Raw genomic sequence first — 22,132 nt, 5'->3', positions numbered from 1 at the left:
GACCATTCTTCCAGCAGCATTTGCTCACTTCGTGTCTCTGTGTCAGATTTCTCTCAATATTTCAAATCCTCCACCAGCAAAAAGATGATGACTCGCTGAAGGCTCAGATGATGATTAGCATTCTTTAGCAATACAGTATTTTTAAATTAAGGTACGTACATTGTTCTATTAGACATAATGTTATTCCACACTTAATAGACTATGGTATAGTGTAAACATAACTTTTACAGGCACTGGGAAACCAAAAAAAGTTCATATGACTCACTTTATTGAGATATTCGCTTTATTGCAGTGGACTGCAACCAAACCCGCGGTATCTCCGGGTGTGCCTGTACTTAGCAACGGGCAGAATCCCCACATTGGTTCCCTCACGTGTGGAGTGAGGGCTATTACGGTGGGAAAGGCCAAGTGCAAGCTATTAGGGCTGCCTCTACCTAGGAAAATGGTAAATGAAAAGCAATACCGCATCCCTGGAGGGACTGCAGAGATCAGCGCCACCATCAAGGACTTGAGAGATGCAGGGGTGGCGACTCCCACATCTCCATTCAACCCCCGTTCTGTCTGGGCAGAAGACAGATGGATCGTGGAAGATGACAGTGGATGATCATAAACTATGATTGGAGGTGGTGGCTCTTCCAGATGTGGTTTCATTACTTGAGCAAATTAACACGTCCCCTGGTTCCTGGTTTGCAGCTATTGATTTGGCAAATACATTTCCCTCCATCCCTGTCCATAAGGACCAGAAGCAGTTTACTTTCAGCTGGCCAGACCAGCAGTACACCTTCACTGTCCTGCCTCGGGTAGATCAGCTCTCCAGCTTGATGTCATTATAATTTGGTCTGCAGGTATCTTGATCACCTTTCCCTTCCACAAAATATCCCACAGGTTTAACATCGATGATATATGCAGATTCCATCTAGAGAACAAGAAGTAGTAACTATAGATATACTGGTAAGACATTTGCATTGTCGATGGTCGGAAATAAATTTCACCAAAAGTCAGGGGCCTTCCATCTCAGTGAAATTTCTAGCGATGCACTGGTTGGGTGCATGTCAAGATATCTGTTTTTTCAGTGAAGGATAAGTTATTGCATCTGGCCCCTCCTGCAGCCAAAAAACCAGGCACAACACCTAGTTGGCCTCTCTGGATATTGGACCTCTCTGGGTGTGTCACTCTGACCCATTTACCAAGTGACCTGAAAAGCTGCCTATTTTGAGTGGGGCCCAGAACAAGAGAAAGATTTGCACCAGGTCCAGGCTGCTGTGTGTGCTGCTCTGCCACTTGGGCCACAGGATCCAGCAGATCTCCTGGTGCTTGAAGAGGCGGGGGCAGGCAGGGATGCTGTCTGGAGCTTGCAACAGGTCCCTACAGATGAATCACAGTGGAGGCCCTTAGGATTTGGGGGCAAAGTCCTGCCATCCTCTGCAGATAATCCCTTTCCTTTTGAGTAACTACTGAGCCATTGGATTTACATCTGCAAAGACTCTATTTCCAAATAAGGTCATCCAGGGTTCTGGATGGACGTGAACCTGGGGGGACGCAATTCACCCCACAACAGGGAGAAGTGCTTTCCGGAGACACAACATTGATGTCATTGAACTGGAAGTTCAGACAGCTACCAGCCACTTTGGGCTCCTTAAGCCTCCGAGTCATCAGGCAGAGAAGGGAGTCATCCTATTGGCTGGGGTGACTGACCCTGACTACCAAGAGGAAATCGGGCTGCTACTATACAATTAAGGAAGAAGATGTGCGGAATACAGGAGATCCCTAAGGCTACCCTGCCTTAAAGTCGATGCAATTAAGGCAGAAATGGAAATGCAATTAAGGCAGAACTACTAATGGCCCTGACTCTTCAGGAATGAAGGTTTGGGACACCCCAGCAACCATGACCAGCTGAGGTGCTTCCTGAGGGTGTGGAATGGGTAGTGGAAGAAAGTAGTTGTAAAGACCAGCTACATCTGTGTGACCAGTTGCAGAAATGAGGCCTGTAATTATCATGAATCATCTTGTAGTTTTCATGTAATTCATCATCTTGTGCTGTTTGTATCTTCATACACAAACTTGTATAGATATATAGTAAGTATAAAGTGAATCTTTTTGTCTTCTTCCCTTATATCCTTATCATGTAACATAAGATGAATTAATAATAGTTAACTTTACATAACAGGATCTTTCTTCTTTGGCCACGCAGCCTGCGGGATCATATTTCCCCGACCCCTGCTGCCTGCAGTGGAAGCACAGAGTCTTAACCACTGGACCACCAGGGAAGTCCCTACATCACAGGATTTAGGTTACAGGATCTCATAGAGAAGAGTAACTGTCACCCAAGGACTTGGCATTCTCTTCTGGGGAAAGGATCTGTGTGTTTTGGGTTATAGACAGGATAGTTGCATCACATTAGATGGAAGCAAGGCTTTGTTAGTTTCTTTATCTGGAGATTAAGTGTGGTTTAAGGACGTGTGCCTGGGTAGCAAGCTGATAAAAGGTGAACTGGGCTAGGCCTAGTCATTCAATCAAACAGTAATCTAGGTGTTGCCGGGAGGTTATTTTGCAGATGTGATTAACATCTACAATCCGTAGACTTTAAGTAAAGGAGATTATCCTCTGCATCTGAGTTGGCCTCATCCAGCTAGCTGAAAGATCTTAAGAGACAAATTGAGGTTTCCAGAGGACGAAGCCGTTAAGGCCGCGGGTGGCAGTATCAGCTTCTTCTCAAGAGTTTCCAGCCTGCCGGCCTGCCCTGCAATGTCAGACTCACCTAGCCAGCCTCTACAATCATGTAAGCCCATTTCTTGAAAGACAGAAACAAGCAAATAATCTCCTATGGGTTCTGTTTCTCTGCTAGAGCCCTGACTGCTAAAGGGCCCCAGCTCTGGAGGTTAGGAGCCCTGCTCCTCAGCCTGGTGCACCACACTGACCAGTGGGGTTGCTGCCAGGCAGGCTGTGTCCCTTGTTCAGAATCAGGCGCCCCCCGGCTCTGCTTGAGACCAAAGGCATATGGGGGCAGCTCCAGAGCAGGTATAAGGCTTTGCTCTGTGCCTCACAAAGAAGGTTTCCCATTCCAGAAGTGAGCTGGGCAGCCTTGGGGAAATGGGAAGAGGCAGCCTCCGCTGGAAGCACGTCCTTAGGGTGGCAGGGGTGGGATATAACGGTGCAGGGAGCAGGAAGTGAGGTGGGGCTAGCTGTCTCCAACGTGACACATCCAAGAGTGGCTTTGCCCGCAGTGGTACCCAGTGGCCCGGCAGCAGCCGACTCGGACGCTCTGATGCCTGTGGTACTCAGGCATGGCAGGAGCTTGCGTTCCCTGCCACACAGCTGGCTGAAGAGCACACAGGCAGGCACGTGTCACGGGGTCGACACTCACAGTTACGCACTCAGGACCTTCCTGGTGCCGGGTGTTTCTGCCCTCATGGAGCTTACATCCTGGCAGGATGACAGAGACTAAAGAAGGAAACAAGTGGACATAAAATGACAAGTACTGGGGAAAAAACAGAAAGAAAAGAGAATAATGGGATGGGGTTAGCAGTTAGCAGTGGGTTTGGGGGAGGACAAGTGGTTAGACAGTGGTCAGGGAAGGCCTCTGAGGAGGTGACACCGGAATGATGAGCTGAAGCAAACCAAGCAAAGATTTGGGGAAGGGTCTTCCAAGTAGAAAGGCGAGTGCAAAGGTCCTGAGGTAGGAACAAGGTCAGCATAGCCAATGCCTTAGAAGGTGGCAGGCGGCTGAAGTTGAGTGAAGGGGGTGGTGGGTGAAGGGATCCAAAAGTGGGGGGACAGATCATATAGGGCCTTCTAGGCCATCGTAAGGAATGTGGTTTCTAGTCAAAGTGAGATGGGATCCATTGGAGGAGTCATAAGGGAGGGAACACTATGGTCTGATGGATTATAGTTCAAGGAGCTGGAGTTTTCTGGGATGAGGGGGAGGGAGGAGAAACGATTTACACACAAGGGGTATAGGAGGGAGGACTGCTCACTGAGAACCTGCAGGGAAGGCCTCAAATCCAGGGTCAGAGCAAGGAGCCGAGGGCATGGAGGAGAGTGCCAGTGACGACAGAAGGCAGGTGGGAGGATTTGGGGTCAGGGAGGACTAGGGGGTGGGTTGGCTGAGGGCTGCAGGGAGCTGCAGAGGGTAAGAGTCCTGGTGTGGGCTGACTGGGAGACCCGCATCTAGGTGGTGCTGGAGACAGACAGGGAGGTGTTGGCAGGATGAGGCCAGAGAGGTCGTCCCTAGGGAAGGGCAGAGGGTGCAAGGGCAGGAGAGCTGGTTTGAGCCCTGGGGCCTCTCCAGGCTGAGCCCCTGCTCCCTCTTCCAAGACATAGACCCCTAGGACATAAAAAACTGCTCTGTCCACCCCACAGGGGCCATGAGGCTCAAAATAACGCAGTGTTCTCCAAAGGTGGCAAACGTGCCCTGGGGTGGGTGTGCAGAACCAAATCTAGAGGGTCTGTCCCTTATTTTAATAACCGTGTTACTTTTCAGTGTATTAGATAAGCGTATTTTTCTACTTAAAGTGGAGATATGGAGTTCCCTTTTAAAATACATTGAAGTAAAAAAAGCGAGTCGGTTTAAAAGGTTAAGTAAGTAACAGTCTAAAGCATGTGCAGAGAAGGCAGAAATCATGGCAGTAGTTTTTGAATGATGGAGGTCAGGAAACACTAAAAGCTTTGTGAACATACAGCCCATGAAAATGTTTAAAAAAAAAAAAGACACGAATCTCATCGCGATCGTTTGTGTTTGGGTGGCTCTCGTGGGTTCATGTGCACACGTGTGGGCGTGTACGTCTCATAGGCAGATGTAGCTGGGGTTGGTGTGTAGGGGACCTGTGTGTGTACGTGGGATGTGCACATCCGTGCACACACGCACGCAAGGCTATTTGCATGTGCACGTGGATTGCTTTATCTGGGCAGGTGTGTGGATTCGGGTACACCAGGTATGCGAGCATTTTGGGTTACAGCTGCCTCCCCCTCCCAGCCCTCAGCGCTACCCAGTGGCCCTGGGCTGGGCCGGAAGCCTGGGGCCAGCTGGTCTCCAGCCACCAGGGGGCAGCAGAGGCCGAGCAGGGCCTTCTTCAGGACGGGTCTCCTCTGAGTTGGGCATGCGAGGCCCTCGGAAGTCTCCCTCTGTTCTGTCCCCACTTCCCCAGATCGCCCCAGGCCTCTGCCAGATTAGCCAGCGGCCCGTGGCTGAGGCTGGCTGGAAGACCTAGGACTCAGAAAATGGACCTGCGGTCGTAGGTGGTGTGGGACTCCTGGGGTCATGGGGGGAAGGGACCCGGGTCCCTGAGGTGCTGGCATCTGGAATTCTGGGGGTGTGTACAGCTGGCTGGCCACTTATGACTCTTCTGCAGGCTGGGCTCTGGGTCTCAGGGGTGCTCTGTAGCTGTCTGTCTCCCCTACTCTCAGCCCCACGCCTGTTCAGAATACAGCTGAACCCTTGGGCTCACCCCTGGCTTGTGGCGAGTAGGCCCCTCCGAGGCTCCCAGGTTGGCATCACAGGGGCAACTGGATCCTAGAGCCCTTCGGCTCTGTCCCCGCATCCAGGGCCACCACCTGCACTAACAGGGAGGAGCACCCCCAGGTCAGCCCAGTGGCGACAGTGACTAACCCAAATCCCGGAAGCCCCCACAGTCTTTCCATCCACAAATATGTAACGAGGTCCTACTGTATGCCGGGCACTGCTGCAGAAACTCACCTTCTAGTGATGGGCGACACTTCTTCCCTGCCAGCCTTGAGGACCACAGAGTATATTAACACCCAGCAGCTTTCCTCCCAGCCTGGAGAAGAGGATGAGCCATGATGATAAGACAGCCGACTGTGGGCCAGGCAAGCAATAACCCCTTTAATTCTCCCACCAACCCTAGGAGATGTGTAAAATGCGCCCATTTTATGCTTGAAGAAACTGAGGCTCTGAGAGGTTAAGTGGCTTTACCCAAGTTGCACAGCCGGTGTGTGGCCCACGCTGGGAGCCACGTGTAGCCTGCTCACATTCATAAGTTCTCTTTCTTTAGAGACCCCTGGGCACGACGTAGACACAGCCGCCTACTCTTTGTTGTGACTGAATATGAAGGAGCAAGTCAGTCCCCCGGGGCCTCAAGGGTGACTTTATCTCCCCCATCCTTGCCCTCACCCCCACCCCAGGTGACCAAGTTACCAATCTAGTGTGTGTCCTTCCAAATAATCCGATATGGCCCTACATATACGTAATCAGGGTCTGGGGCTGTCATCACTATCTGCGTTAGAGACATTTTTCTCCCTCAGTGAAACTGTGGTAAACTGAATACTGCCCCCCTCCCCCCTCCCCCCACTAAAAAGATATCCCCGCCCTAATCCCTAGCTGACTTTTGGCACCTTTACAATCATCGTGATGTAGGATTCCATTTACACAAAAGGTCCAGAGCAGATCTGTGGTTGCCAGGGGCTGGGGGGTTGGGAGGAGTGACTGCTTATTGGGTATGGAGTTTCCCTTTAGGGTGAAGAAGTTGTTCTGGAATTTGACGCTTGCGCACAGCGCTGTGAATATATTAAATGTCACTGAACTGTACCTTTTAAAATGGTAAACTTTAAGGTATGTGTATTTTACCATGACAAAAGTAAAAGAGGATTAAATGAGATGATGTAAACAGCATATAGCTCAGAAATATAGCTGAGATTATGATTATTAAGTTTTAAGAATTTAAGATGCAGGGTTCTAAGTTTGAAGGGATAGATTTTTTATTGAAATATAGTTGATTTAAAATGTTGTATTAGTTTCTGGTGTACAGCAAAGTGATTGTTTTTTATATATATATATATATATATATATTCTTTTTCAGATTCTTTTCCCATACAGGTTATTACAAAATATTGAGTATAGTTCCCTGTGCTATACAGTAGGTCCTTGTTGTTTATCTGTTTTATGTATAGTAATGTGTATCTGTTAATCCCAACCTCTTAACTTATCCCTCCCGGCCAGGGATAGATTTTTTTTTGGTTTTGGTTTTTGGTTTTGGTTGGTTGCTTGGTTGGTTCTATTTGTTTTATTTTGCCTTTTAAACCTTTTTTTTAAAAAATTAATTTATTTTATTTATTTATTTTTGGCTGCGTTGGGTCTTTGTTGCTGCGTGCGGGCTTTCTCTAGTTGTGGTGAGCGGGGGCTGCTCTTCGTTGCGGTGCACGGGCCTCTCATGTCGTGGCTTCTCTTTGTTGCAGAGCACAGGCTCTAGGCACGCAGGCTTCAGTAGTTGTGGTGCGTGGGCTTCAGTAGTTGTGGCTCGCGGGCTCTAGAGTGCAGGCTCAGTAGTTGTGGCACATGGGCTTAGTTGCTCTGCGGCGTGTGATATCTTCCCAGACCAGGGCTCGAACCCATGTCCCCTGCATTGGCAGGTGGATTCTTAACCACTGTGCCACCAGTGAAGCCCTTATTTTGCTTTTTAATCCATTACCCCCTGGGCCTCTCACACTCCCATGCCAGGCCCCCCAGCAGCCAGCTGCACTAAAGGATGGGCATGCCTCCCTTTCTGCTGTGGGTACAGCCGCGACCGCCAGAACCCTGGCCGGGGCACCCTCAGTCACTGCCCTCCACGACCCCAGGAGTGGAATATGAACAGCAGCCAGGAGGACAGTAGCCCGCCAAGGAGTCTTCCCGTTCCTGGGAAATGGAGCCCATTAACGAGGCTCCCGAGCCCCAGCCTGTGGATGGGGGTGTTGGGGATTCCTGGGCGGAATCTCTGCCCTCCAGCCCCCACCCTGGTGTGGCCAATGGGCACATGCCTGCTCATCATACCCTCGCGATGACTGTGGGTATGCACCCCCCAGGGGCTGGGTGCCCAGGGGAAATAGGCCCCCCCCAGCTGGGCCTTGGGAATCCGTGAGGCTCACCCAGCTCTGTGAGTGGGTGTATCACGTGGGGCTAGGGAGGGACCTGCCCGGGAGCCGTCTGGGCAAGCCCTCCCTTTGTGGATAGCATCCTGTCACATCCTTGCGTCCCTGGCTCCCTGCCTGAGGACTCTTGAGAAGGAGAAATCGGCTGTTTGATCTCAGCTGCTAAGGGGAATTCTTGGCCCCAGCTGTGAGTAAAACACCATATGTCATAGTTTTTGAAAAATAATACATTCATGTGACCCAAAATTCAAAAGGTGTGGAATTCCCCCACCCCTTTCTCCCAGACACCCAGTTCCTCCCAGAGGTAGCCCATGTTTTCAGGATCTTGTGTACCCACCCAGAGATACTTTGTGCTGATCAAGCCAAAGCCTATATATAGGACTCTTTTTTTTTTTTACTGGAGTATAATTGCTTTACAATGTTGTTAGCTTCTGCTGTACAGCAAAGTGAATCAGCTATATGTATACATATTGGGTCCACTGCCTTTATCTCCTTGGATGCAAAGGGCAACGGTCAACATTTTCCCATTTTACAGATGAGGCAACTGAGGTTCAGAGAGAGCCAGTGACCAATCCACGGTGACACAGTGAGTGAGTCAAGGGCCAACTAGACCCGATCCCTGACTCCCAGTGTGTGCTCCTACCCACCCCCACTCGGGGCTCGGGGACTTGTGAAAGCCCTCTGCACAGAATACAGACCTTATAGTTAGGTCCTCCTTCTAACGTCTATCAGCTTCATCATCTAGAATATGTTAGTGCACCTCTCTGAGCTCAGATCCCTCACCTATGAAATGAAGATAATAACTGACAGCTCCTTATGAAGTTATCGTAAGAACCAAATAAGATAAAGCATGTAAAGAGCTCAGCACAGCACCTGGCTTTTCTACGCCATTCAACACGCTTTTATTGCGGGCCTACTATGTGCTGAGCACCTACTGTGTGAGGATCCAGGCAACCATGATCCTGGCTCAGGGAGCTCACGGCCTAGCAGGCTCACAATAAGAGCTCAATGAACGGTGGATGTTATTATTCAGCAAATAGTCATCTTGCCTCCTGGTTCTGGGAAGCGGAGGTGAGACCACCGTACCTGAGTCTCCACCCAAGTCTAGAATGTGGGACTGTGAGAGGAGGGGCCGGCATCTTGTTCCCCACCCTCTGTGTCCCTGACTGGGGTCACATTAGTTGAGCAGGTGCTCAGTAAATATTTGTGGAATGAATGTGCAGAGGCAAAAACCTTCGTGGAGAAAAGCCCCTCACCCCCCCCGCCACACACACACACGCATGCACGGACACACACACAGATTGCTCCAGGATGGGAGGACTGACAAGTGACTTGATTTCCTTTTCTCTGTGACTTTTGACTATGCAGATACCAGTGTTATACTTTAAAACTTAATTGATTAATATTTGAAAATGGAATGGCACAGGAGCTCATCCATGGTGAACCATGCTATGTGTCCTGTGACTGGTACTGAAGAGAATTCAGAATGGGAGGGGGTGGCAAGGACGAGGTACGTACTCCAGGAAGGCGTCCTATAGAGGGTGGCCACAGAGACAGACCGTGGCGCTAGGAGCCATGATCACTGTCAGCCTGGCTCCTGTTACCATCTTAGGACGTGGGGTTAAGTTCAGTGTGGCAGAACGCCATTCTCTCGGTGTGTCCCCAGGCCTCCTGCCCCGCTGGACCTAGGCGTCCCAGACCTCCGGAGCTGCAACTGTGAGGTGCCAGGTGAGTGCCAGCACGTCCCTCTGTGTGTTCGCCTGTCGGTAGAGCTCCTGGCGGTGCGGGAGGGGGACACTGACGGTGAGTGCGCTGCTCGGTCCTGGGTGTGGCAGGCGTTCACTCAGAGTTGTTCCCTTCCTACCTCTCAATCCTCTGGAAGCCAAGGACATGGGAACCCAGCTGGCAGGAGTGGTCCCGACACCCCCAAAATACTGTAATCGCAAAGAGACCTTGAAGGGTACCAGCATGGGGCCGGAGGTGTACTCCAAGATAGCCCCTTGCCTCATTCTGCCCCAGAGACAGGCTGTCGGTGAGGGAGGGGGTTTGGGAAGCTCCAAGGAGGGCAAAAGCTCTGGGGAGACAGCAGGTCAATGGGGGCAAAGAAAGAACCCAAGGTGGGGAGGCCCTCTCACTGACTGCTGTGTGGCCTCAAGCAGCTCGCTTCCCGTCTCTGGGCCTCAGCCTCTTGCACAGTTCAATAAGGGAGGCTAAGGGCAATGATCTCTAAACCAGAATACGGAAGTGTGGGGCACGTACCCCTGGGGGCGTGCAAGATGTTGCTGCGCGGTACACAGATGCAGCGTTAAGTACCCTGGTACCAAATTCCAGCGAGGGAAAACCCACAAAGCTGTCTCCCTTTTTGAACTGAGTTTTGATTTACATGCAACAGCATGCCTCAAACTTAGGGTCATTGTCAAGCGAGAGTATCTGGCAACAATGAAATGTCTTCATTTTATTGTCATTATATGTTAGCCTCTTTCTATTTATAGCAAAAGAGATAACGTTTATTTTTACATACATTTGTTTAAGTAAAAAAAAGAATAAATTTTGTTTTAAGTATTAAGCAATTATCCAGATACATAGGAGAGGGCAAACATGGTGCCAGGTGGTAGAGGGGAGACACGCAGAAGGTGGGAATCCTGGCTGGATGCCTGGCTCTGAACCTGAGAGAAGGCCGGAAGGGCAGCGAATTAGGCAAGACCCTCTGCCCCGGAAGTGCCTCCTGTCCCGTGGGAGCTGTGCAGACATGAGCTCCGCGTGGGCCCGCGCATGGCTGCCCGTGGTTGAGAACCACACTCGCTGCCTCTCTCCTGCCCCAAGCCCTGCTGGGCAGTGACCGCGCCTGCCCCAAAGGCATTTTGTCCCAGGCGTTGTGTACCGAGTTACCAAGCCTGCCCTCCTGGGGTGTAAGTACCACCACCACTGCTCTGTGCATGCATCTGTCTGTCCACCCATTTGTCTGTCGGTCCAGGGCTCCTTTGGGGGGCACCCACTGAGAAGGAGACTCCCTGGCCAGAAGCCAGCTCTGATGCAGGGGCTGCCACACTGTAGCCCAGAGAGAGGACAGCCCTGGGCTGAGTGGAGCAATCCTCACTCTCTCCTGTCCTCACCTTCAAGTAGAGCTCTTTGGTGAGAAGGTCCCTGAGGGGCTGCAAACAGCCTGATGTGGGAGTTTGTGTTTGCCTGGGACCCAGGATCATTCTGGGGTTCGAGTTAAGTTTCAGAGCAGAGCCAGGTTGAGGGTCAGGTTAGAAGGTGAAGGTTAGGAGGTCCGTGTGTATTTGGTGTTGGGGATCCTTCCATGGCTGGAGTCAGGGGTTAGCATGAGCCCAGGATGGGGAGGCTCTGTCACTCACTCACTGCTGTGTGACCTTGGTCAGCTCCCCTACCTTCTCTGGGCCCCAGCCTCTTAAGGGCATAGGGAGGCTAAATGCAATGATCTCTAAAGTGGAGGATCTCAAAGTTTGAGTCCCAGGACCAAACACTCAGTTTGTATTTAGGGGAGGAGGTGTCCCAGCACAGTGACGGGTGACGCTGGGCTTAGTGTGTGGCTGGGTTCAGAGGCTGCCATTTGACTAGGATCATGGGGTTCCTGTGTGTTGGGATCCAGAGGCTAGGGTATGACTGGGATCTCTGGCCAGGGTCAGGGGTCAGAGCTCTCCCTCTATGTGCCCTGAGCGTAGCCATCTAACTTATGCCAGAGTGAGGCCAAGTCCAACCCCTCATCCCAAAGAGGCTGAGCCACAGCTGAGGCCAGGGGACAGGGCACTGATCCTGGGCCTGCAGCCCCTCACCACTGCCCTCCCTTCTCATGAGCCAGGAGACCACCAAGGTGATCCAGACAGCCTCCAGCGATATCAAGGGCAAAGGGCCATGGTGATCCTTGGCCAAGTCAAGTAAGGTCTGCACAAGTGAGTCAGGCCTGGGGTGTGAACAGTTGGGGATTTGTGGGGAGTAGCCTGAAACTTGCCCCCGGCCCCCAGAGAGCAAGGGCAGCCAGGAGAACTCAGACCTCCCCACCTGACTTGACACCAGGGCCAGAAGCCTGGTATTGCACGACCTGCCCCCACCATGCTGCTCCAACCCACTCACCGTCCCCCAGTGCCCCTGTGGGGATTTATTGGAAGGTAGCAGTCTCTCCAACAGCCCCAGGAAGATTCGGGCCTTAGAACAGCCCTTTCTCTCCCCTACTGATGGGGTCTTTTTTGGGTAGAGGGAGGCAGGGTAGTAAGATCTCTTGGCAAACTGAGTCTCCTGACTTCACCTGGGCTGAGGCTGTGCTATAGGCCAGGCGCCTTTACAAACAATACCTCATTTTACCTTCAGCGCATCCCTCTACTGGCCCTGCTTACTGCACAAGGAAACAGGAGCTCGGAGAGGCTAAGCAGCTTGGAGGTCACACAGCGAGGCTAGCAGCGGCAAGCTCAGGTTCCAACCCAGGTCTGAGCACTGGGCTTGGCCCCTGGAACACGACACATCCACCTTCCGGGCCCCTCAGGCTGCAAGGGAACAGATTCTGAGTCTGTATATCTGTGTGAGCCCTCAGGGATGGGGAAAACACTGCTCAGGGACCTAATCTTTGTCCTAAAACCTCATCTTCCCCAACCCCCCCCCCCCCCAAGGACAAACTCAATAAAGGTGGACTCTGATTTGCACAGGTAACCAACCTGGTGCTGGAGTCGGTGTAAACATTTTACTACCACTAGGGGGCGCTGGCGATGCTGAATGCCACCGTTACCTCTTGGGAGGAAAGCACCTGCCGCCAGCAGCTGGAGTGGGGGTATCCCAGGTCTAGTGGGGCGTCCAACGGGGCTGCCCCAGCCCTGCACTCTCTGTGTGACATTAGGCTTCAGTTTCCCTTCTATAAAATGAGGATAAAGCCATCTTAGACCTACATCACAAGAGGTCAGAGATGGCAAAGTTGCCTGGAGAAGTTAAAAGAGATATTACCCTGAATAAATCATCAACAATTCAATAAGACCAAACTTCCATAGAATAAATTTCATTAATATATAACTTATCCAAAATAAACATGGGTGGAGTAGAGATTAAATGTGATTGACCATGACTGATACTAGGTGAAGCTGGACTCAGCTCCAGGAGGATAGGGCAGGGCTTTGCCCACTGCATCCCTGGGCAGCGCAGGATGACAAGAAGTGGAGATGTGACAAAACACCCCCTTGCCTTTTCCCAGGCCCCCGACGCCCTTCCTTATTTCCCTTTGTTCTCCCAGCGTCCAGATCAGCCACCTGTCCGTCTCCAGCAGCCAGGTAGAGCTGGTGGAAGACAAGTCCACCAATGTCTCCATTCAGAATGCGCCTGTGATCTTCAAGGGGACGCTGGGGCGCCTGGAGATAAGCATTCCCATTCAGCTGACATGCCTCTCCCTGGCCCTCTCTGGGCCGAGGGCGGAAAGAGGGTCTTGGGCCGTGGCCTCCTTGCAGGTTGAGGGTTGATCAGCCTGTCGACTTTGAAATCGACTCTACTGACCTTCAGGTCAACACACACAGCTGAATATGTGTCCTACTCCCTCTGGGGAGGCAGAGAGGCTGGACTCCAGGAATCGGCCGCAGCGGAGAGGGAAGGCTAGGCAGACCGAGGATTCTGAGGCTGCCAAAGACAGTCCAGCCCGGGAAGTTTGCTGGCTGGGGGAGCCCAAAGCTAGCCTAGCTCCTGGCTGGCCTGGGCAGCACATGGGCTCTGCCTGGAGGCCGAGGCTGCCCTGATGTGGTGTCAGGGGACTCTGCAGCCTGTGATTCTGGCAGTGTGTGGACCAATGTCCCTGAATGCTACCTATCTTTCCACAGGCTGCTCCTGCATCTCCAAGGGGAGTGCAAGTAAGTATGCTGCCTCTGTGGCCCCCATTTCTACTTGTGCCCCTTCCTGTTAGCATGAGCCCCAGGAGTATGGAAGGGTGGTGTGTCCACTGCCCCTCCGAGGGTCAACCCCAGACCATGCCTGTGGCAGCCAAACCTGGGGGATCAGTCTTTTCAGTGGGGTCATTACCTACCTCTCCCCATCAACGCCCCCTTAAAGGCTGGAAAAAAATAATCGCTTACAGTTACTGAGAACTTGCTATGAGCCAAGCACTTTTCCAAGCCATTTGCATGGATTAGTTAATTACATCCTCACAACCCAACCCTGGAAGGTAGACTGTGTTATTAACCCCATTCTTACATATGGGCAAACTGAGGCACAGAGAGCTTAGGAAGGAAAGAAAAACACATATCTGCTGGCATCCCAGGCATCACACAAGTTCGCAGCTACAATTCCTAGCCAAGCTAAGTAACTGGCTGAGGACACACAGCTCGCCACTAGGGGATGGGGGCAGGATTTGAACCCAGCAGCCCCCTGACTCTGGAACCTGAGATCCTGAGTACTCTACTCAGATCTTTGTCTTGGCCAACCCTCTGTCAAATTGCTGTGAGCATCCCTGATTCAGGCCCCTCTCTGCCCATGGAGCAGATGGACACGTGTGTGAATCTGGATTCAGGCATATCCGTATGTGTGAGTGTAACAGGTATGAACATCACAGGCAATGGGGCCTCCTGAGGGACTCTGGGCTGGTTAACACTCAGGTCTGAGGCTCCTTCTGAGGCTCAGTGTTCTTAGCTGTGAAATGGGGTTATAGCTGGGTTATGGGAGGATTCCAAGGCTGGCAGAGCCCTGAGCAGTGCCTGGCACACAGTAGGTGCTCAATGCATGCACAGGACTGGAGCACCGCAGCACTCGCTCCCTTCAGGCCCAGGTGGACCAAGCAGCTGTTCACAGACTTCATTTCCTTCACCCTGAAGCTGGTCCTAAAAGGACAGGTGAGTGGGGCTCGCCTACCCCTCTGGCCCGACCACTCGTTGTGGGGAGCAGTCCAGGGTTATGCCCCGAGGTTGGGTCCTCCTCCCCCCACTGCCCTTCCCTGAGAAACAGCCACCACTTCCCAGTGTGGTCAGCCCCCTGTGCCTATTCCCAGCACTGCCACCTCCACGTGGCCCTGCCCCTCTTCTGGTCTCCTTTCCAGCCTGGTGAGCCACCTGCCCTGTCCGCCCCAGATCTGCAAAGAGATCTGCATCATCTCCAACATCATAGCCACCTTAGTACAGACAAGGGCTGGTGAGTGTGCTTTGGTCTGCATGCCTTGGAAGGCAGTGGTGGGAACCAGGAGGCCACCTGTGGTCACTGTGAACCTTGGGACAGTCGTTGCCCCTATCTGTGTCTCACAGCCCCTGTGTGGCTCTACCGTTTGGTGATTAGTTATGGTCAGGCTATGGCAAGTCACTTCCCTCAGGGCTGCAGCCTGCCAGGCTGTGACCTTGGGCAAGTCACGTAACCTCTCTGAACCTCAGTTTTCTCATCTGCAAGATGGGGGTGATAATAGCAACCACCCCATATGGTGGTTGTGAGAATTGAGTGGAAAAAAATGTATATAAAATGCTTAAGATGGTACCCGGCCCAGTTGGTCCCTATTATTACTACTGCTGTTACTAGCCTGGTACCCCCAGCATGAGCATACTGTCAAGTACTTCTCAAGCAGCAGCAAACAACAGGTGAAAGCTAAGAGGAAGAAAGTGGTTTGGAGATCTAAGACTCCCTGAGTCTCTTCCCTCCCTTCCCATACAGCCTTGGGCTAAGGGGGAACTCCCACAAGGCTGTGCAGTGAAGAAAAAACTACTCAGGACTCAGTTTTCTCATCTGTCTAATGGGGACATCACCGGGCCTTTGAGAGAGACCCAGGACAAGAGGAGAAGGTGATCTGAGAGGTAGGAAGCACTGTCCTGTCCCAGTCCTAACACGAATACAAGCCAATGTTTGCAGAACGTGCTACCAACCAAATACTTGACTTAGATTAACTGTGGAATGCTCACAATCACCCCATTTTATGGATAGAGAAACTGAAATTTAGGGAGTCGAGGGGAACCCATCCCCCCTCCCCCAAGCTGGGAAGCAGAAGAGCAGGATTTGAGCCTGGGCCATCTAAAAATTCCAAGTCCCTGTTCTTACTACGTCATAACTGCTCCCACTGTGGTTGGCCAGCAGAGGGGGAGGTGGCCAGGCTGAGGGATGCGCCCGGCTCTTTGGACCCTGGCACGTGGTAGGTACTCAGTGAACAGAGGCAATAACGGACAGTGAAACCCACTGGGTAGACCCTCTGGGCTCCTGTGGGGGCCTTAGGAGGGGAGACCCCTGGTGGCACCAGGTCCGGGGCAGTGTGGACTGGCAGTGGAGGGGTGGAGGAGGGGGTGGAGTGAGCATAATTGCGTCTTCCTATGTGCTAGGTCCTTCCCCCGACCCCACTCCCATCACTGGCCAAGCCTGGAACGGGAACCTTGCTCGTCTCTCTGGGAGCACCACGCCAGGGGCTGTGCCATCAGAGTGCACGTAGGCAAAGCTAATGCGAGGGTGAGGCCAGCCTCCCTGGACAGGCCCAAGCAGCTGCCAGAACACAGACAGGGCCAGGGGCCCGGGGGCCTCACCAAGGGCGTGGCTCTGGATGCAGTACCACTACACTCCCCCGCCACCCTCCAGCCCTCGTGCTGGTTCTGCACCAGGAGTTGGAAACTACCTCCCGAGGGCCAAGTTCGTCCTGCTGTCTGCTTTTATAAATAAAGTTTTATTGGCTCATGGCCACGCCCACTCATGTAGATGCTCTTGCCTGTGACTGCTTTTGCCCTGCAGCGGCAAAGTGGAGTCGTTGCACAGAGACTGCATTGCTCGCAAAGCCTAAGATATTTACTATGTGGCCCTTTACAGATAAAGTTTGCCGACTCCTGGTCTGGCCTGTTGAACTCCATGACGCAGACCAGAGCTGGCGGTGGGGGCGATCTCCAGGTTTCTCTTGGGAGAAGATTAGGAGGAAAATCAGAGTAGCTCATGTTACTGGGCGCTCACCCACTTTTACCAAATTGTTCCATTAAATACATAGCTCTGAGGTGGATGCTCTCATTGGAGACGAGGACACCGAGGGTGCTGGGGGTGAGGCTTGGTCCCTGCCCACGGATCACCCAGCAGTAGAGGGCTGGGATTACAGCCCACATCTCCGACTCAGAGTCCCACACTCTGAACCACTCTTCTAGAAGGGCTCCTGCAGGGCAGGGCCACCCAGACAGACAGAAGTTGAGAAGAGGGAGAATGACAAAGTGCACCCTGTGCACCCCAGGACCCATTTTACAGATGGGAGCCCTGAGGCTGGAGGCTGGGGGCACCTGTGAGTGTTGGGCAGGGCCAGGAGGAGCAGGTGACTCAGGGCAGGCGCCCCATTCTGAGGCTCCACCCTGATCTCTCCCTCCCCACAGCCAACATCCCCTCGGATGGAGACGTCGGGTGGACGTTTCCCTGACAGGATTGCCTGTCATCAAAACCACCCACCTAGGGTCCCATCACGAGGTGGGAGTGGTGGGAGGGCAGCCTCCACGCCCTCGCCAGCATCTGTTATTTGTAGACTTTTTAAAGATGGCCATTCTGACCAGTGTGAGGTGGTACCTCACTGCAGTTTTGATTTGCATTTCTCTAATAATTAGAAATGTTGAGCACATTTCCATGTGTCTATGGGCCATCTGTTTGTCTTCTTTGGAGAAATGTCTGTTTAGGTCTTTGCAGCTCAGAATCTTAAGCTTGCCCTTGACTTGCTCTTCTCATCATCCCCATTACGGAGTCCCTATTATGTCCTCAGTATTTCTGGAGCCTGTCCACTTTTCTCTGTTTCCATCTCCACCTGGGCCAGACTACCATTATCACTTGTGGGGACCCATCTACAGCCTCCTGCATCCTGACATCTCCTGAATCTGTTCCCCACAGTAGCCTCCAGAAGCAAAGCTGATTGTTCACTTGTCTGCTTAAAACTCATCAAGAATAAAAGTCTTAGGATAAAAGCAAAATTCTCTGACATGGGCTCCAGGGTCATGTATTTTCTGGCCCCTGTTTACCTCTCAATCTAGTTGTTTTGGACTCAGCATAAGCATTCAGTTTAAGGGATGGTGTCTTTCAACAGGTTTGGAAATTTCTCAGCCACTCTTTCTCCAATTATTGTCTCTCCTCTATTTTTTCTATTCTTAACGTCTCGAATTTCCACTAGACGTATGTTGCGCCTTCTCTTTCCATTCTATGTCTCTTAGTTGCTCTGTCATAGTTTCCATCTCTTTCTATCTCTATGCTAAATTCTGAATCATTTCTTCAATTATCTCTTTCAATTCACTCATTCTTTTTATAGCTGTGGCTCATCCGTTTACTCATTCACTGAGTTTTTCCTTTTAAAATTAATAATTTTCATTTCTAGAAATTCTATTAAGTTCATTTTTTAAAATTGAAGTATAATTGACCTTCAACACTATGTTAGTTCCAGGTGCACAACATAGCGATTCAGTATTTCTATAAATTACAGAATGATCACCATGATAAGTCTAAGTACCATCTATCACCTGAGTTATTACAGTATTATTGACTATATTCCCCATGCTGTACATTTCATTCATGTGACTCATTTATTTTATTCTATTTTTTAATTTATTTATTTTTGGCTGCTTTAGGTCTTCATTGCTGAGCGCAGGCTTTCTCTAGTTGTGTTGAGCGGGGGTTACTCTTCGTTGTGGTGCGCGGGCTTCTCATTGCAGTGGCTTCTCTTGTTTCAGACCACGGGCTCTAGGCACATGAGCTTCAGTAGTTGTGGACCGTGGGCTCAGTAGTTGTAGCCCACGGGCTTATTGCTCTGCAGCATGTGGGATCCTCCCAGACCAGGACTTGAACCCGTGTCCCCTGCACTGGCAGGCAGATTCTTAACCACTGCGCCACCAGGGAAGTCCCCATTTATTTTGTAACTGGAAGTTTGTACCTCAGTCTCCCTCACCTATTTCATTCATCCCTCCAGCCCCCTGCCCTCTGGCGACCACCTGTTTGTTCTGGGTATCTACGAGTCTGTTTCTGTTTTGTTATGTTTGTTCATCTGTTTTGTTTTTTAGATTCCACGTATAAGTGAAATCATACGGTATTCGCCTTTCTCTGTCTGACTTATTTCACTTAGCACAGTACCCTCTGGGTCCATCCATGTTGTCGCACATGGCAAGATTTCATTATTTTTCATGGCTGAGTAATATTTGTTATACCACATCTTCTTTATCCATTCAACTATTGATGGACACTCAGGTTGCTCCCATATCTTGGCTTTTGCAAATACTTCTGCAGTGCACATGGGGGTGCATATCTTTTTGAATCAGTGTTTTTGTTTTCTTTGGAAAGATACCCAGAGGTGGAATTGCTGGATCACATGGTGGTTCTATTTTTAATTTTTGAGGAATCTCCATACTGTCTTCCATAGTGGCTGCATGAATACGCATGCCCATCAACAGTGCACAAGGGTTCCCTTTTCTCCACATCTTCTTGAGTTTATTTTCAAGTTTTCCTTTTCAAATCTATCTTTTGTTTTTTCCCCCTGGAGTCCTATGCTTTCATTATGGATCTATTTCTTTAATCATTGAAAAATTAGTTCCTTTGTAGTTTCTTCCATGTTCTCTCATGTCAGAGCCTTGAGGTGCTTACCCTCTTGCTGGTTGTGTTTGCTAGCTCTCTCTCGTGGTTTCCTTGTGTGGCTTGTAATATTTATTTTCTTAGAAGCTCACCTTTAGTGGAATTTGGTTTTTCTGTGGACAGACTCTGCTCCCTGAATCACCCACATTTCCTTAGAGAATAATTTTGCACTTATTACTGCCAGGGACCCCAAAGGTTACATCATTCATCCCTTCCTGGCTTTGTAGGTCCATTTCTCAATTCAGGAAGTCCTGCACCATGCTGGCAGTATAAATACATACATAATTCAGAGCTGCACATCTGAATTATGCTGACCCGGAGCTGCAGGCTCGGGTTCTCAAATTATAGCCTCCCAGACCCACCTTGACGTTTCTTGTGGCTTCCTTTGGTGGGTGAAGTCATTTGGTCTCCTTTTCACTGAGAGGAGGTATTTCCATCCCCCCTCCTCTCACTTCTCTCCCTCTGATAGTGTTAAAACCCCACTTTAGTGTGGTCTGAACCCACATCCAGTGCCTGTCTCTCTGGGCCACCTTACTTATGGTTTTAGCTCTCATTTCCCTCTTCATCTTTAGTATCTGGGATTGTCCCTTTCTTTTGTTTGAGCTCAGCTGTGTATTAAATAAAACATTTCGTTGCAAGGCACCTATTGGTTCAATTTTTTGATGGAGAGAGGTCTCCCTGAGCCTAGCCCAACAGTCTGCAAATCGGAGGTCCTGCCCTCCTGCCCAGGCCACCTCGGGCCGTACTTCCCAGCCCCTGGCTGCCTGTGCATTCTGTGCATTGACCACGTTCCCCACCCACCACAGGGCTTTTGCACATGCTGTGCCCCCCTGCCCAGAGGTGTCCCCTCTTCCTTGCCCCATCTGATTACTCCTTAGCCTCAGAGAGGGCCTCCCCATTCCCTAACTAGGTGAGATTTGCTCTCCAGGGCTCTCAAACCACAGCCCGGTGGATCCATCCTTTAAGACGCTCCTCAGGTGCCATTTTACATTTAGTTCTGGGATTATCTGATAAGTGTTGAGCCTCCTGAAGGTAGAGACCAGGTCTGTTGAGCTCTGCACTGCCCCGCATATCCTCACCCAGGGCTGAAGCATAGTCAGCGTTTCGTGAATATTGTTGCACAAAAGCAACGGCGGCTTCTTTTGGAGGGTGACCATGCGCAGGTCCTTCTGCAAGTTCTTTATGTCGATTCTCTCATTTAATCCTTGCAACAACCCTCGGAGGTAGGTACTATTATTATCCCCATTTTACAGCTGAAGAAAGTGAGGCACAGAAGGCCTTTCCACACGCTAAGAAGTGGGCAGGGCAAGGGATTACTTCACTATCACACAGGTGAGAAAGCCAAGGGCCAGAGAGGGCAAGAGTGATGCCCAGGTCACTGGCAAATTAGTGATGGGGTGGCCTGGGCCCCAGCCACTGCCCTAGCTGCTTCCTTTTTTTCTCAGCCCTGGGAACCCCGAGTCAGCTTTGTCCCTTGTGTCTCCAGAGGCAGTGGCCACAGCTGTTCTGATGGGCCCCCATCCTAGCCATGGGACCCCCTCTGTGTCTCCCACTGCTTTCCCATAGCTTCCCCGCCAACCAGGCCCAGGTAACTGTCTACAGCCTCAGGATGTGCAAGCTCTACTGTCAGAACAAGGGTATCATGGTTCTTCACTGATGGTATAATTCCCCTCCCTACGCCCAGGCAGCCAACTTTCTGTGGCTTACACTGTTTTTTGGCTGCACCAGCAGCATGTGGCATTTTAGTTCCCCGACCTGGGATTGAACCCACGCCCCCTGCATTGGAAGCACAGATTCTTAAGCACTGGACCACCAGGGAAGTCCCTGAGGCTTACACTTGAAGAGGTGAAGTGGGTACAGACAGAGGAAGGCAGGGAGATGGGGAGGCCGGTAGTTGGCAACCCCTCCACAGATGGACCTCTGAAACCTCCAAGTTCTTCTCACTGCTTCTGCTGTGACTGGTTGTTTCTAAAACATGGCTGTCCTCCTGATCATCAAAATCACACAATACAAGTTATGAATGGGGTACACATGGGAGTTTTGACAGTTTTAGTAATATCTTATTTCTTAACCTGGGTGGTGGGACGTGGGTGTTTGGAACATAGGTCCCCAAACCGCTGTCCATCTCCATTAGGGCCACATGACTTTCCAAATCCAGAATTTTGTGTATTTTAGAAGGTAGTACAGGTACATGCACACTGGATATATTGCGGGACACCCGCATGGGGTCTGGGGTGGCACCCCACAGTCAAGTCCACTGACATTTCTCTGCATATGAATTTTCACATAAAGCAAGATAAGTACTATAAACAGCCTTCCATCCAAACGGCCAGGTTTGCTGACAAACTTAAGAAAAAAACTTGTAGTCTTCAGAGCGTGTTTGATTTTGTCATTGTAGGTAAGGAATTGATGATCAGTACTACTCCTAATGCCCCTCTGCATGTCTTCAATATTTCTTCATACATGAAACGGCAGACAAAAGTAATGTAGGCACAGAGTGGAAAACAGAGAATAGTATAAGGAAGAAAAACCACCACGGTCATTCACAACCATGGCACATTTGTTGTAACTTAAGAGATTAATGTTGGTATATTGCTATTAACCAAACTCAGACTTTGTTTGAATTTCACCAGTTTTTCCACTGATAGACTTTTTCTGTCCCAGGATCCAATCCAGGTTACCACACTGCATTTAGGTTGTTTTTTTTAATCTTTTTAAATTTTGTATTATTTACTTTTTTTTAAATCTAGGAATCTGA

The 22,132-nt window shown here is 50.7% G+C and overlaps 1 protein-coding gene across 1 annotated transcript; it reads left to right on the top strand.

Annotated features, from left to right (window-relative positions):
* Positions 1-7,769: 7,769 nt before the first annotated feature.
* On the top strand, positions 7,770-21,031 carry CETP (cholesteryl ester transfer protein; the record flags this gene model as incomplete). The annotated part of the gene is given in 12 exon segments (XM_082861879.1): positions 7,770-7,846; positions 9,527-9,588; positions 9,631-9,686; positions 11,684-11,726; positions 11,729-11,760; positions 11,764-11,774; positions 13,097-13,221; positions 13,613-13,700; positions 14,606-14,675; positions 14,910-14,970; positions 17,151-17,178; positions 20,941-21,031. Coding segments are annotated over 12 exon segments (744 nt in total).
* Positions 21,032-22,132: the final 1,101 nt, after the last annotated feature.

This window comes from Leucopleurus acutus, assembly GCF_964270905.1.
Source record: "Leucopleurus acutus genome assembly, chromosome: 20".
Taxonomy (NCBI): domain Eukaryota; kingdom Metazoa; phylum Chordata; class Mammalia; order Artiodactyla; family Delphinidae; genus Leucopleurus; species Leucopleurus acutus.
The sequence above is the reverse complement of the archived record's forward strand: the minus strand, read 5'-3'. Positions and strand labels throughout refer to the sequence as shown.